General features: G+C 46.3%; 1 protein-coding gene across 1 annotated transcript in view; it reads right to left on the bottom strand.

The window, feature by feature from the left end:
• Window positions 1-16918, bottom strand: part of drp2 (dystrophin related protein 2) — a gene marked incomplete at both ends in the record, with an annotated part of 75751 nt that overhangs the window by 23339 nt on the left and 35494 nt on the right. Inside the window, 7 exons of the mRNA XM_084149882.1 lie at window positions 4299-4456; window positions 5895-5980; window positions 9099-9303; window positions 10981-11055; window positions 11647-11708; window positions 12927-12987; window positions 13981-14059. Coding sequence (XP_084006008.1) covers window positions 4299-4456; window positions 5895-5980; window positions 9099-9303; window positions 10981-11055; window positions 11647-11708; window positions 12927-12987; window positions 13981-14059 — 726 coding nt within the window. The remainder of the gene's footprint in view (window positions 1-4298; window positions 4457-5894; window positions 5981-9098; window positions 9304-10980; window positions 11056-11646; window positions 11709-12926; window positions 12988-13980; window positions 14060-16918) is intronic.

The following is a 16918-nucleotide window of genomic DNA, read 5'->3' as shown; positions in this document are numbered from 1 at the left end:
GGGATCAGTGTCCCGTATATGGGATGGTTGAGCTAACGTGCGCTAATGTGATTAGCATGACTATTGTAAGTAACAGCAAACTTTCCAGGACACAGCCATGTCTTATATGGACAGAAAGCTTAAATTCTTGTTAATCTAACTGCACTGTCCAATGTACAGTAGCTATTACAGTGAAAAAATACCATGCTATTGTTTGAGGAGAGTGCACAGCAACAAAAAACGTATCACGGCAACTGGTTTGATACATTCACCTCTGAAGGTAAATAATGTACTTACATTCAGTAATCTTGCTCTGATTTGTCATCCTAAGGGTCCCAGAGATAAAATGTAGCATAGTTTGTTTGATAAAATCAATTTTTATATTCAAATGTAGGAACTGGGTTCTACAGTTTGAACCCCTGCTGTCTCTGGCTCCACACCCACCCCGCCCGGCCATCTAGATGTGTGAAAGTTAGTGTATAAGCTAATGATCCATCATGTATGACATTCCTGGGAGTGTGTAAACTTACATTTTGTATTACCATATCATTTTTGTATGGTCTCTATAGTTATGTACTTGAAAATGTATCAATTTACCAATTCGGCACATTTGGGCAGACTTGATACAAAATAGTCCAGTATTGCAATGCTTCACTGGATCAATCTGAAACTTTGCACACAAACTGATGCCATCTAGTGGCTAAATTCTAAATTGTGCCTAAACTGCAATATTATATTGTGGCCTTTCTCTTGCATTTCAAAGATGGAACAAAATGTTTTATAGAAAACACATTTTTTTGTTTGTATTATCTTTTACCAGGTCTAATGTGTTATATTCTCCTACATCAATTTCACATTACCACAAGCTTCAAAGTGTTTCCTTTCAAATGGTATCAAGAATATGCATAACCTTGCTTCAGGCCTTGAGCTACAGGCAGTTAGATTTGGGTATGCCATTTTAGGCGAAAATTGAAAAAAAGGGTCTGATCCTTAAGAGGTTAATTTAGACACGTTTTTGCCGAGGAAGTCTTAGTCGCACAATTCTACATCTACTGTAGCTAAGGTGTTTGGTGCAGTATTTTTCAAGTAAAAAAATGTGCATAAAAACTAGATAGTGCATCGCTCAGGACTGATTTCTGAGAACAATAACATGTCTACAACTTCATCATCTGCAAGCTGTCAAACTATCGTAAATAATGCACAAGCTACACACTGCTAGCTAGCTAAGTTCCAACTGTGTTTGTCAATGAATCTAGCAAGTAGTAGCTAGCAGGCACATTGAGCAGCCAGGCCTCAATCAGCTTATCAAGTGACTGGTGAGTGGCGACGTGTGTGCTTCGGTGCTGTTTAGTTTTTTACAACTTTCTCATTATCTATTACAAGAGTAGGGGTCTGTCTGGCAGTGTTTCATAGGGAATCGCAGGGGAACACAAGATGCTCAGGAAAGGTTTTTGGAATATTGACAAGTTGCAGTTGGGATACAAGTGCGCTCTGATCGTCTCAATTGTCATTTTGCCCCAAAAAGTGGTGGATTCAAGTGATTGACACTATCAAACACATCAGCAAGTGGCCACTCCATAAAGGGCTTAGGGCCAGTGGCGACCCGTCATTCAGTGCAGGCGGGGCCGAAACTGTTTAGCAAAAATATGTCACATATCAGTTCGCAACATTAACAACATAAAAAAATATATATTCTTGAGTTAATAAAGCCGCATACCAACATGGTCTCTTTCTTGAGTAAGGCAGCTCCAAAATGCAGGTGTTTCAGCCTAGCTCAGTGCTTTCTGTGGTGGAAGGGCAGTCAGCGAAAATACAGAGTGTAGGTGTTGGTAATCTTCTCTAGTTGTGCTGTGATTGGCTCAGTGTTCTGTCACTCATGGAGACACTACGTCACCGCCGAATCTACATGGAGGCAGTATAAGCCTCCTTGGGTGCTGCCATAGATGTACAGTACATTAGAAGTGCCCATCCAAGAAGGCTCAAGGTCATTGGCCACAGATAAAATGACGTCAAATCACATTATACATACCGTAGCTTTGATTGGACTGATAATGTCAACATCATACTTTCAAAATCTTACAAGCAGTCATCATCATTACATTTGAGTCATTTAGCAGACGCTCTTATCCAGAGCGACTTACAGGAGCAATTAGGGTTAAGTGCCTTGCTCAAGGGCACATCGACAGATTTTTCACCTAGTCGGGGATTAGAACCAGCGACCTTTCGGTTACTGGCCCAACGCTCTTAACCACTAAACTACCTGCCGCCCTACGAATCATGAATCACGTTGACAATCTACTGGCAAATCCTTTTCAATCCTTGTCATATGAAGATAAATTATAGATAAAACATATCTGTGCTCATTGGCCATTGGCCATAAACATTACACAACAAGTCGGAAATCGCAAATTCAACAATGAGTGGTTTGGAAGGAATCAAAGGATAACTGCAGCGTCACAAAGCAATCACTGCTTCCTCTGCCTGCTATTCGGTGGAGACGGTGTGTGGTCCAAGTCTGGGTTTAAGGATTTAAAACATCTGTCTGAAAGGGTCTCTTTTCCAAGCTTAAAAGGATAAACATTTACACGCAACACCATGGGGCAGAAAAGGTTGAATACATTGGCCATGCTGTAAATCCAGCATGATTTCTGCCGCGTTCAAAACAACTGGAAACTCGGAACTGGGAAATCGCAGACTTCAGTACGTTCAAGACAACTGGGAACTCTTTCTAGAGCTCCGACCTGAAGAGCACTGATGTCATGATTCAACCTTGTTTTTTTCAGAGTTCCCAGTTGTATTGAAAGCACCATAAATCCAGAGAATGCCAGACTTTGATGACAAAGTTTGCCCACAAGAAGGACCGCCGCGCGATGTTCAAGTGAACACAGCACAACAACGGTCCAAAAATACTGTATGTCTTGTATACTGCTGCATAAATGATGCAATATTTCTGCCAGGGAGATATGTATTCAGTAGCTAAGAAAGTAATACTAAGTGTATGTGGTGTAGTATGCTGTTAGTAGCCCATGTGTCTTACCTTAAGAATTTGGTCTCTCTCCCCCTCAGAACTTAACCTACTGTTCTGACTTGGTGGGGCACATTACATTTTCGTCATTTAGCAGACGCTCTTATCCAGAGCGACTTACAGTTAGTGCATACATTATTATTTTCATACTGGCCCCCCGTGGGAATCGAACCCACAACCCTGGCGTTGCAAACGCCATGCTCTATCAACTGAGCTACCTCCCTGCCTGCCATTCCCTCCCCTACCCTGGGCCAATTGTGCGCCGCCCCATTGGTCTCCCGGTTGCGGCCGGCTACAGCAGAGCCTGGATTTGAACCAGGATGGCACAGCTAGCACTGCGATGCAGTGCCTTAGACCACTGCGCCACTCGGGAGGCCTATGGCCTGTTTTAGAGAAATGTCATCATTGAATATCGTAAGCTTTCATTGTCTGTTTATATGTCCCCTTTATTTATCCTACGGTTCTGACTTGGTGTACTGGGAGAATACTGTAAGAACGGCCCATGTTCTGAATTCTGTCACTGTACATTTCAAAAGTACTGAACAAATAGTTATATCGACTACTTTGTCATTTATGTCTTAATCGAAATTACGGCTTGCCTCTTATCCGCTCATCGTTCCCTTATGCCATAGTTTGTACATCTCAATTGTTATATTTCTTATATAGGCCTATATCATTAGTATCTTATTCATCATTGTAGGCAACAGTTTGTGGAAGGCCCTTTCCTGTTTCAGCATGACAATGCCCCCATGCACAAAGCGAGGTCCATACAGAAATGGTTTGTCGAAATAGGTGTGGAAGAACTTGACTGGCCTGCACAGAGCCCTGACCTCAACCCCATCGAACACATTTGGGATGAATTGGAACGCCGTCTGCAAGCCAGGCCTAATCGCCCAACATCAGTGCCCGACCTCACTAATGCTTGTGGCTGAATGGAAGCAAGTCCCCACAGCAATGTTCCAACATCTGGTGGAAAGCCTTCCCAGAAGAGTGGAGGCTGTTATAGCAGCAAAGGGGGGACCAACTCCATATTAATGCCCATGATTTTGGAATGAGATGTTCAGCACATGTCCACATACTTTTGGTCATGTAATGTATCTAATTGTGCTCTTTCCCCTGAAGGAATTAATTAAAATGTATGGAATTGAACTAAATGGAATTGAGGTAATTCATAGCCTGTGTTACCATAGTATCCTTAACCAGTGTATGGTGAGGTTATAAGGAGTGTGTGTGTGCATGCGTGCCTGCGTGTTTGTATTTGCGCGCGTGTGTCAGTCTGTGTGTGTGGTCTCACCATGCGGAAGCAGCTGCGTACACTGGGCTCCACATTGCTCCCTCCGAAGGCGGCCACCTCTCCCAGCTGTCGCGGGATCTGGATGGCTTCATAGAGCAGCATACTGAGGTGACGCTGGTCTGTCAGACCCCCTGGACCAGACACCTGCCTGAACAGGTCTGATAAAACATAGAGGGTTAATAAAACGTGTGTGTGTTTGTGAGTTCGTACACAAGATTGTTTATGCAGTGTATCTGTATACCTGTGTGAATGTGAATCTATTCACTTCTATATGTGTGGATGTGAATCTATTCACTTCTATAAGTGTGTATGCGAATCTATTCACTTCTATATGTGAAGATGTGTTCCAGATTATGTTTACCAGAGCTGGGGTCAATTCGATTTTGAAGGCAGTCAATTTAGGAAGTGATTTTAATTTAAAATTCAAAAATGGAAAAAGAGAGAGAGAGAGAGAGAGAGAGAGAGAGAGAGAGAGAGAGAGAGAGAGAGAGAGAGAGAGAGAGAGAGAGAGAGAGAGAGAGAGAGAGAGAGAGAGAGAGAGAGAGAGAGAGAGAGAGAGAGAGGAAGGGCAGCCGTGCTGATCTAATTGCAGACAAAAGGGCTGCATTAGCGCTTGCTACCTCGTCAGGCTCTGAAAGTGGCCTTCATCTGTGAGTCATGATTCCGCCTGTCACTGTGGAGATGGATACTGACAGGTGTTTGAAGGTGCTGCACAATGCCAGTATAAATAGCACCAGCCCCAGCCAGAACCCTGACAGCCAGCCTGCCTGCCTGTCCCCTGCACATGGCTCAGACTCTGGGGGGAGCAGAAGACACAAAATCACACACACACACACACACACTGTCTGCCACACCACCACGTTCACTCACTCACTGCCACCAGATGCGCCCCCTTGTTTACTAGCATAATCAGGGGTCATCTCTCCCCTGAGCTGAGGAGAAAAAATGTGTGATCAATCACTGGGACAAATTGGCATGGCTGGCATCACTGCCCCCAACCCCCACCACAACTACCACCACACAATCCTCCAGGATCAGGCCTTCTGTGCTTCGTCTGCCATAAAAAAAGACTCAAAATCTGTTGCCATTCAATTTTTACAAGCTGTCACAGATGGTGTGCCAACTGACAGTGGGCCTGCCCTGACCCGCTGGGGCTGTCTAAAATCTCATACCGATGAGCTCATTCTCTCTCCTCTCCCCCTTCTCTACATATTTACAAGGCTGTGTCGTAAAATCCGGTTAAGATGCTGTAAAATGGTTTTACTTTCCCTGAGCTGGGCACCAGTGAAATATTAGCGCATAATTGAACATCGAAAAGGGAAGCCAGAGGGGCCAGAGCCCAGAGAGAGAGAGAGCTGAGTGGTGTGTGTGTGTTCTCTCTACCATAGTGTATTCATCTCTGCCTAAAAGCCCGATGTACTTTGTAGAAATAAAGAGAGAGAGAGCCTTTCTCCATGATTGTGCAGCAGAGTAATTCTCTCCATTAGGCTAAGTGGTTGTCTTTATGTAATGCTTGCAATCAGGATGGTTTTGTTTTGGCCCTTTGTTAGGGGGCTGCAGGGCTGTGGTGTCTATATGAGAGGGTCTCATACTTACATTTATACTTCTCCTGAACATCCGCATTGCACAGGCTCACCAGTCCCGTCTTGAAGGAGAGGACACGCATCTTCCCATTGTGACCACTAGGGATAAAGCAGGGCAGGAGAAAGAAAGAAAGAAAGAAAGAAAGAAAGAAAGAAAGAAAGAAAGAAAGAAAGAAAGAAAGAAAGAAAGAAAGAAAGAAAGAAAGAAAGAAAGAAAGAAAGAAAGAAAGAAAGAAAGAAAGAAAGAAAGAAAGAAAGAAAGAAAGAAAGAAAGAAAGAAAGAAAGAAAGAAAGAAAGAAAGAAAGAAAGAAAGAAAGAAAGAAAGAAAGAAAGAAAGAAAGAAAGAAAGAAAGAAAGAAAGAAAGAAAGAAAGAAAGAAAAAAGAAAAAGAAAGAAAGAGAGAGCTATATAAGCACACACTCAGGGGCACATGAAAAGTAGAATATGCCAGAACAAACACATTTACATAAGCAAACAGACACATAAACTAAGCCTTTACACTGCGAAAACAAGGGGATTAGAGGCAGGAACATATCCATAAACAGTGTTCTCTGGCCAATGGCAAGGCCACAGAGTTGGGTTGGGACTGGGAGAGCTGTGTCCTGACTTAAATGGGTCACATTATATATGTGTGTCTGGGAGGCACAGGGACACTGGCACTAGAGTCAGAGAGAGGGGAAGGACAGGGCTGCTGTTACTGGCTTTAGTTGGGAGCTTTGCTGCTTTTGCTGCCTTGACAGCAGAGTCAGGAGGGGATTACAGTCATTTAAAGAACATTAGAGGCAGTGGGAGTCAATGACAGTTGGATAGTTACATAGAAGCACTACCTTTAATGTGTGACAAAATAGGAGTCAGGAGACTGCATAGTCCATTAGAGGCAGTGGGAGTACATTAGAGGTAGTGGGAGTACATTAGAGGCAGTGGGAGTACATTAGAGGCAGTGCGAGTCTATGTGAGAATATAAGAGATGTTAAAGTCACTGGGGGAACATTAAAGTCTGTGTGAGAACATTAGTCAGTGTGAGAACATTAGTCAGTGTGAGAACATTAGTCAGTGTGAGAACATTAGTCTGTGTGAGAACATTAGTCAGTGTGAGAACATTAGAGTCTGTGTGAGAACATTAGTCAGTGTGAGAACATTAGTCAGTGTGAGAACATTAGAGTCTGTGTGAGAACATTAGAGTCTGTGTGAGAACATTAGTCAGTGTGAGAACATTAGTCAGTGTGAGAACATTAGTCAGTGTGAGAACATTAGAGTCTGTGTGAGAACATTAGAGTCTGTGTGAGAACATTAGTCAGTGTGAGAACAGAGTCAGAGGCTGAACAGAGGCATAGTTAGTGGGAGGGCAGTACTGCTATTAGAGTGGATGTGGAGCTTAGCAGCAGATCAGAGTCAGTAGGAGAACATTAGAGTCACAGAGAACATTACTGCCATTCCCTGTCATTATAGTCACTGTTACAGTGTACCCAGGAGACCAAGGGGGAGGCAGGGGGAGACCTAGGAGGAGGCAGAGGGAGACGTAGGGGGAGGCAGGGGGAGACCGAGTGGAGAAGTGGTCTAAGGCACTGCATCGCAGTGCTAGCTGTGCCACTAGAGATCCTGGTTCGAATCCAGGCTCTGTCGTAGCCGGCCGCGACCGGGAGACCCTTGGGGTGGCGCACAATTGGCCCAGCGTCGTTCAGGGTAGGGGAGGGAATGGCCGGCAGGGATGTAGCTCAGTTGGTAGAGCATGGCGTTTGCAACGCCAGGGTTGTGGGTTCGATTCCCACGGGGGGCCAGTATGAAAAATTGTATGCACTAACTGTAAGTCGCTCTGGATAAGAGCGTCTGCTAAATGACTAAAATGTAAATGAAGCAGGGGGAGACCTAGGGAGAAGCAGGGGCAGACCTAGGGAGAGGCAAGGGGAGACCTAGGGAGAGGCAGGGGGAGACCTAGGGAGAGGCAAGGGGAGACCTAGGGAGAGGCAGGGGCAGACCAAGGGAGATGCAGGGGGAGACCTACCCACACATTTATCCTGACTCAAAATCACTCCAACCGACCCACTCTCCAAAAATAACCAGAGAAAAGAGAGGGAAAAAATCTGCTTTTCTCTTTAGTAATACTGAGAACACAACACTCCCTAACAGTCTGTGGGGAGACCTCATGATGATTACAGCCCACAGCTCACACTTCACACACACACACACACACACACACACACAGATCCCACTGCATGCTCAGCTCATTCGCATTCACAGCCGGCGTTTAACGGAAAACAAAAAAGCAATTACAGGGAATGCATGTAAAGGGTAAAATGCTGATTTCCACTCATTAGCAGCAGGTAGTTAAGGGCCGTAAAACAAATGTATAGTGTTTAGAAAAAAAATTGGCTGTTTATTCCCCCCTCTTTTTTTAATGTTCACCGGGAATTGTGCCTCTCAGATTGTCTGCGGAGGGCTTGGCAGTTGGCAGAGAGAGACGGGGTCGGGGCAATCAGAATCAAACAGTGAAGGCTTTCTGCTGGGTCTCAGTGGCCCTGATTGGACACCTGCCCGCTTGATTGAGCTACAGCCTCTCTGTGATCCTACTCACGACACAGCCTCCCAGGCACAGAGCCTACTTCACCAATGAGACGCCACTCTGAGAGGGCTCTCGGCCAATCATAGCATTGGACTAGCAGAGAGTGATGGACCTTGATCGTGGGAAGACGGTGAATTTGGCCAAGGATATGTGAGAGATTATATTGGCAGTAATGTTAACTGCAGGGGTTTCGAGTGACACACATAGAACAGTGCTGCATATGAAACCGATGACAAACACAGAGTTATTTGGTTAATTAGAACATAATAGCTCAAAGTGGCACGTACAAGTAGCTAACAACACAAGTGGAATGAACAGTCACTAATTAGATGAAGATTAAACTGTATATCTGAACACAAATTAATGCTTAACTCAAGGTCATGAAAAAGGTTCTTGACTGAAACTGTCTAAATAACCTTTGTGAAAGTAGACGTGTTGTATGCAGACGTAATCTTAATCTTACTGGCTAATTAGTGTTTATTTTATATTTCCAACCCCTTAAAGGTAATATAAGACCAAGTGAAGTAATGTGGTATCAAGTACCTGTCAGACATTGATGCACTGAGCAGCCAGTTACAACACATGACCTGGCCTGGTTGATGTCATGTAAGGTTCAGGGTCAAGGGTCAAGGTTAAAGGTCAGTGGTAAGTAGTACCTGTCGTAGACATTGAGCAGCCAGTTGAGACACATGTCCACACAGAGAGGGATGTTGACCACGATGGCCCTCCTCTCCTCCTCCAGTCTCTCGTACAGGCCGGTCAGGGCATGGATCATCTCCACCACGTCCATCACATGTTCCCCATGCTGCAGATCCTGCTCCCTGAACACGTCCACCACACTCACCAGCGTCAGCAGGTCCACTGGATGGGTGCACACACACACACACACACACACACACACACACAGACGGACCACCAGGGACAGGAGCATGAAGGAGAGAACACTTATTCACCTTTTCTCCCACTTAAACGCTGACAGATTGTGAGAGCGTCAAACCAAATGTGATTTTGCTCCTCTAAACTAATTTGAATGGCCATCCCAGGCTGGGCAGAGGACTGGAGATAATGGGGTGGCAGAGGAGAGGACATGGCTGGAGTGGGTTAGGGTTGGGAAAGGAGAGGACATGGCTGGAGTGGGTTAGGGTTGGGAAAGGAGAGGACATGGCTGGAGTGGGTTAGGGTTGGGAAAGGAGAGGACATGGCTGGAGTTGGTTAGGGTTGGGAAAGGAGAGGACATGGCTGGAGTGGGTTAGGGTTGGGAGAGGAGAGGACATGGCTGGAGTGGGTTAGGGTTGGGAAAGGAGAGGACATGGCTGGAGTGGGTTAGGGTTGGGAAAGGAGAGGACATGGCTGGAGTGGGTTAGGGTTGGGAGAGGAGAGGACATGGCTGGAGTGGGTTAGGGTTGGGAAAGGAGAGGACATGGCTGGAGTGGGTTAGGGTTGGGAAAGGAGAGGACATGGCTGGAGTGGGTTAGGGTTGGGAAAGGAGAGGACATGGCTGGAGTGGGTTAGGGTTGGGAAAGGAGAGGACATGGCTGGAGTGGGTTAGGGTTGGGAGAGGAGAGGACATGGCTGGAGTGGGTTAGGGTTGGGAAAGGAGAGGACATGGCTGGAGTGGGTTAGGGTTGGGAAAGGAGAGGACATGGCTGGAGTGGGTTAGGGTTGGGAGAGGAGAGGACATGGCTGGAGTCGGTTAGGGTTGGGAAAGGAGAGGAGACACTAGAATACATTTTCGATGTGCTTTTATAGAGCCTTCCTCAATCATCCATACCGAGAGAGAGTGAGGGAGGGAGAGAGAGACAGAGACAGAGAGAGAGACGGAGAAACTCAGTAGTTACTATGGTAGCCTGGCAATTCATTATCCTAACGACACGGACTAGCAGACCAGCACACGATGAGGCAGGCTAGAGAGAGAAAATAGAGAGAAGGAGAGAGAGAGAGGGAGAGAGGAAGAGAGAGCAATAGGAGGGTGAACGGATGACCATGGCGAAGCGTGGCCTCAGGGCTGACTCAGGGTCAGGTGGAGCCAGGGAAGGAGGGAGGGAGGGATGGAGGAGAGGAGGAGAGGAGGAGAGGGGGGAGGTCTGGAAAGTGGAAGATAAAGCCACTACGCTTGGTCCTGGAGGGTACACACACACATTTATGCCTCACTCATCCACATGGCCTTGGCTAATTACCTTAACTGGGCCAATTAATGAGTTTAATTAGCATGCATGGCAATGATTTAGACCTAATGAAGGAGAGAAGGGGATCTGGTTGGATGAGGAGTTGTAGCTAGCAAGTTAGCGCTAGGCTAATCAATGACTTTGATTGGTAGTGGTGACCTTGGTGGCAGATATACCCCAGGACTTAAGGAAGGGAATGGTCAACTCCTGATTTCACTAATCATGGTCTAAAATGAAATAACTTTTCTGGTTGAATTAGGTGTGTTATAGCTGGGCTGGAACAAAAGCCTGCACACACTGCTCTGGAGCTCCAGCTTCCCACCCAAGTTACGGAATATAAGAGTTGAATGAGGTTTTAAAACACAATACGTACATCTCAGAGCCTTCTGCACCCGCCGCAGCTTCATGGCCGTCCGGTACGCTGAGAACTTAATGTTGTTCAGATCAGCTAATGAGGGAGGGAGGGAGAGAGAGAAAAAAATGAAAAAGAGATGATCAGAGGGCAAGGACAAAAGAGAAAACAAACCCCCTCTCTACTACCTTTTACTCTCCCTCTCACTCTCCCCCTCTCTCCCCCTCTCTCTCCCTCTCTCTCCCTCTCTCTCCCTCTCCTACTCTCTTTCCCTCTCTCCCTCCAGATGAGACAGACCACCCTCGTCTGCCCTCATTCTCCCTGCATTTATCAGCCCATCAGTGAGTCATTAGCAGGGGCCATGTTGCTACATAATGGCGCTCCCTCCATCCCTGATAGTATCTCTACGTGTGTGTGTTGACAATCCCCTTGTCAGATCCCATTAATAAAAGGAACCCGATGCCATTTAAATCACAATTAATTTAAATGCAGGAAATAGCTAATCACAGAGCCGGCCAATCGGTCCCGCAGGTTAAGTAGACCAGTGTCGTCCATCTCGGGGGTGTCTGAAATATGGGGCCTCAATGAGGTACGGGGTGACGGTGGCGAAGGCCCTGCGGAGGTGGCCGGTAAGGGCCTAAGTGGAAAAAGCTCAGAGGGGGAACTCTTTAATTGTCTCTGTCTTACCCAGTGCCTGGTACAGCTCTGTCATTTTTGGATGATCCCAGCACGTCGTCTGGCCCTGATGGCTGAGGGAGAGGAGGAAGGGAGAGGGGGAGAGGGGGAGAGGGGAGAGCAAAGGAGGACAAATTTACAGGAGGAAAGAGTCAAGTAGTTAAAGAAGAGAAAAAAGAAACAGAGCAAAGAGAAAGAAGAAAAGAGAGAGGGAGGGGGAAAGAGCAGAGGAGAGTGTAGAAAGGAGGAGGAATAGAGAGACAGGTAGAGAAATAGAGGAGAGAGCAGAGAAGGACCGTGTAACAAGGGAGAAAGTAGACAGAGTTGTTTCCAACTATGAGTTTATGAACCTGTAAAGCTCAGACACGTAGCAACAACAAGGCAGTAGGACCAATGTTCCACTACGATCACTCCTCACCCTTCACTGTGTACCAGCTGCTACTGCTTCACCCTACTGCTCTGACGGAGCTACGGCAACCGTGTAAGTGGCTTCACACAGAGAGCTGCTACTGTCTCTAGACTTCATTAAACAGACAACCTATCCTAGCACTCAACCCCAATCCCTGCCAGCAACTGCTAAAAGGGGCAGCGCAGGAAAAGGAAAATATATCAGGGGGAAAAAGATAGGCAATAAATAAATGACGAGCACAGTTAAATAAATGAGCAAGCCCCGAGCAGAAAGTTTGCCAGGACCCCGGGGCCACTTCACTCCAACGCTCGTTATTACCTGTGTGAGACTGTTGGATCGATTAGGTGCCCGACAGAGGGCCCGTCAGATATTCCCCTCCAGTGGCACAGTTACACAGCCCATAACTAATTATCAGGCAGCAGGGGGAGCTACGGGGGGGCAAACGGGGGCAGCAGAGGGGCCAAACAGGGCCCATTCACCCATTTGTAAAAGAGATACGCTGATTAAACACACTTACACGCACAGGACACACACACACACACACTGTACACACACACACACACCGACAACACCCCACACACCTCAGAGCTGAAAGCTAAACACAGCCCAACCAGGGAGGATGGAGTATTGATGAAGTAAATAAGTGGTTAGGGAAGGGGCTTAGCTCGATACTGTTCTCCTAGGGATACCTTAGTATGAATGTGTTCTCTCCAGGTAACTCAATACTGCCATCTCAAGCAAAGTGAATGTCTTTTTTCAACAACCTTTTTTCCCTCACACACTTTTAGACTGTCTGCACTCATGTCCCCCAGTTGGACTTTATGTACTACACACACACACACACACACCCTCTCCCCCCTCACACACACCCAGTTGGACTTACTTGATGTAGTAGGGTACTTTGTTTGGAGAGATGGCGCGTTCCCAGGGTATTTGCACTGAACCTGTAAGTGAGGGGAAAATCAATTGCTAAGGCACATCAAGCATGAAAAGCCATTTGCACATAACCACTGACCATGGTCACATCCCGAATGGCACCATATTCCCTATTTAGTGCATTTAGTGGACTACTTTTGACCAGGGCCCTATGGGTATAGTGCACTAAATAAGGAATAGGGTGCCATTTAGGACATGAACCACGTCAATCCAGACCATCTGTGAACATTCAGGCACCACAGAGGGGGAGCTGCATCACATAATAGGTGTGCTAAAGCTGAATGAAGGGAAAAGCAGCCTTTTGTGTCCAGTCTAAAAGAGGATTAGGTTGTTTGCAAAGGCTAATGGAATATGGGTGATGGAGGAGGCATATTGACAAGACCCGTTCAACGTAGCATTTTAGCAGTAAGCTACAGGGGCTAAGCTACCTGGGACTGGAATAGGCTAGACTGGAAAGGCTGGGAGGTGAAGGGAGACACGCACACAAGGACTCTGTCACAATGAACACAGTGAGACAGCTAAACACCACAGACACACACACACACACACACACACACACATATTCCTGGCGGGGAGAAAGAGATCAGCCCCAGAAGCATGACAGTGCTGACACAGCAGAGCTGGATGGGGGGACTGAGGACAGTAGGGGTTCCCTTTTACTACCACCATCATCACAGAGCAGCAAACACACACACGTGAATGAGCACAGACACACACTACTGCTGCTGTGACTCAGTGGGGGATCAAGGTACAAAGCCTGCCCCCTCTTCCCTCTTCCCTCGACCCAGACACCACAGTCACACACACAGCCTCACACTGTGACCAACCATGTTCTAATCCCCTTCCCCCATATAAAACACCCCGCCACCCATCCACATTTTCAACATCCCACCCCCTCCTCCCCCCAGCCCCTATACAGGCATAGCACAACGTGGCACAGCATTGCACAGAGCGTTACGGCACTCGGCGCCAACTTCTAATGAATGTGGAGGAGCCCTTACTGGAGAGGAAGTGCTGGGATCCAGGGCCAAAGTCTCTGTGGGCATCCTGCAGCTGCTTCAGACGCTCTTCAATGGAGCCCTGCGAGGAGACACACATACATTTACATTACATTACACACACACATACACACATTTACATGACATTGAATTATACACACAAACGCACACACATTTACATTTACATTACATTATACACACACACAAACACAGCACGGGCGAAATTTGATTTGATCAAAAGAATCACGGAACTGTCTTTATCTCATCTCATTCCTGCTACGAACACACACAAACACCTCCCTCCCTCCTCTTCTCCTCATCCTTCATTTGGCAATTAGATAGTGCTATGGATTTTTTTTTTTTACATTGACGCACCTCCCCTGCCACCTTGCCATAGCCCTTTGAAGAGCGTTGAGTAGGGAAAGAAGACACTGAATCTACTCTGCTCTGTTCGGCTCTTTTCAAATGAGGACAGTCATTTCACAGTAAGCTATGTGTATCGGAATAGAGGTTTGGGGGTGGAAGTGTGTGTCAACAAGCGAGAGGGATTTGAGTTCATGAAAATAAGTTGTGCCATTTATTGTCTCTGTACGGTGTGTTTTTCTCGATGTGGCTGTCCCAAAACGGATTTGTTGAGGACTAATCCTGGTTTATTTACAAGGTGTTCGATTCACCGTGTAAATCATTGTCAGAGGATGTCGAAACAGCGCCACAAACAAAGGGTGCTAAATCCACTCACTAGGGCCAGCCCAGGCCTTTTGGGGGCCCTAAGCGAGATTTGGTTGGGGGGGCTCCCCTACCTCGCGGGCAAAACATTTTAGTGATCCCCCTCTTGACGGCGGAGAGAAAAATGAACATTTTAAAGCTACAATTCTACACATTTTGCCAAGACGTGTCATGTTAATCTGTATCTGAGTGAGAGTGACTAACAAAATCAATGGGGGCCCCCTGGACACCTGCCCTGCGTGACAAATTTTGATAGCTGGCTAGACTAACTTACCAATCTAAAAATTGTTAGCTGACATGCTAACTGAGTGACTATCTGTGACTGACATAACAAGAGAAAAACTGCTGATGCACCGTCAAATTAAAAAATTGCACCTTGTTTATTCTACTATTCTAACTCTCAACAGTAAGTTGAGACCCCGACTGAGTTCCTAAAAAATGTTTTATACACACGGAATGTACAAAACATTAGGATCACCTTCCTAATAATGAATTGCATCCCCTTTTGCCATCAGAACAGCCTCAATTCGTCGGGGGGTGGACTCTACAACGTGTCGAAAGCGTTCCACAGGGATGCTGGCCCATGTTGTGTCAAGATGGCTGGATGTCCTTTGGGTGGTGGACATTTTGATACACATGGGAAACTGTTGAGCGTGAAAAACCCAGCAGCATTGTATTTCTTGACACACTCAAACCGGTGAGCCTGGCACCTACTACCATACCCCATTCAAAGGCACTTTAATCTTTTGTCTTGCCCATTCACCCTCTGAATGGCACACATACACAATCCATGTCTAAATTGTCTCAAGGCTTAAAAATCCTTCTTTAACCAGTCTCTTCAATAAGGGATCATAGCTTTCACCTGGATTCACCTGGTCAGTCTATGTCATGGAAAGAGCAGGTGTTCCTAAGGTTTTGTACACTCAGTGTATTTATACACTACATGACCAAAAGTATGTGGACACCTGCTTGTCGAACATCTCATTCCAAAATCATGGGCATTAATATGGAGTTGGTCCCCCCTTTGCTGCTATAACAGCCTCCACTCTTCTCGGTATGCTTTCCACTAGATAATATATAAATAATATGCAATTTAGCAGACGCTTTTATCCAAAGCGACTTACAGTCATGCGTGCATACATATATATTTTTTTTTATGTATGGGTGGTCCCGGGGATCGAACCCACTACCTTGGCGTTACAAGCGCCGTGCTCTACCAGCTGAGCTACAGAGGACCACATATGTTGGAACATTGCTGCGGGGATGAATTGCAGTCGCCGTTGCAACTCATCCCAAAGGTGATTGATGGGGTTGAGGTCAGGGCTCTGTGCAGGCCAGTCAAGTTCTTCCACACTGATCTCGACAAAACATTTCTGTATGGACCTCGCTTTGTGCATGGGGGCATTGTCATGCCGAAACAGCAAAGGGCCTTCCCCAAATTGTTGCTACAAAGTTGGAAGCACAGAATAGTCTAGAATGTCATTGTATGCTGTAGCGTAAATATTTCCCTTCACTGGAACTAAGGGGCCTAGCCCGAACCATAAAAAACAACCCCAGACCACTATTCCTCCTCCACCAAACTTTACAGTTGGCACTATGCATTCGGGCAGGTAGCGTACTCCTGAAATCAAGAACTTTGAAAGTTTCTTCAAGTGCAGTCGCAAAAACCATCGAGCGCTATGATGAAACTGGCTTTCATGAGGACCGCCACAGGAAAGGAAGACCCAGAATTACCTCTGCTGCAGAGGATACGTTCATTAGAGTTAACTGCACCTCAGATTGCAGCCCAAATAAATGCTTCACATCTCAACATCAACTGTTCATAGAAGACTGAGTGAATCAGGCCTTCATGGTCGAATTGCTGCAAAGAAACCACTACTAAAGGACACCAATAAGAAGAAGAGACTTGCTTGGGCCAAGAAACACGAGCAATGGACATTAGACCGGTGGAAATCTGTCCTTTGGTCTGATGAGTCCAAATGTGAGATTTTTGGTTCCAACCGCCATGTCTTTGTGAGATGCAGAGTAGGTGAACGGATGATCTCCACATGTATGGTTCCCACCGTGAAGCATGGAGGAGGAGGTGGTGGTGTGATGGTGCTTTGCTGGTGACACTGTTGGTGATTTATTTAGAATTCAAGGCACACTTAACCAGCATGGCTACCACAGCATTCTGCAGCGATACGCCATCCCATCTGGTTTGCGCTTAGTTGGG

The sequence above is a fragment of the Coregonus lavaretus genome (assembly GCF_964263955.1).
Source record: "Coregonus lavaretus genome assembly, chromosome: 32".
NCBI classification, from domain to species: domain Eukaryota; kingdom Metazoa; phylum Chordata; class Actinopteri; order Salmoniformes; family Salmonidae; genus Coregonus; species Coregonus lavaretus.
This window is presented reverse-complemented; position numbering and strand designations above follow the sequence as displayed.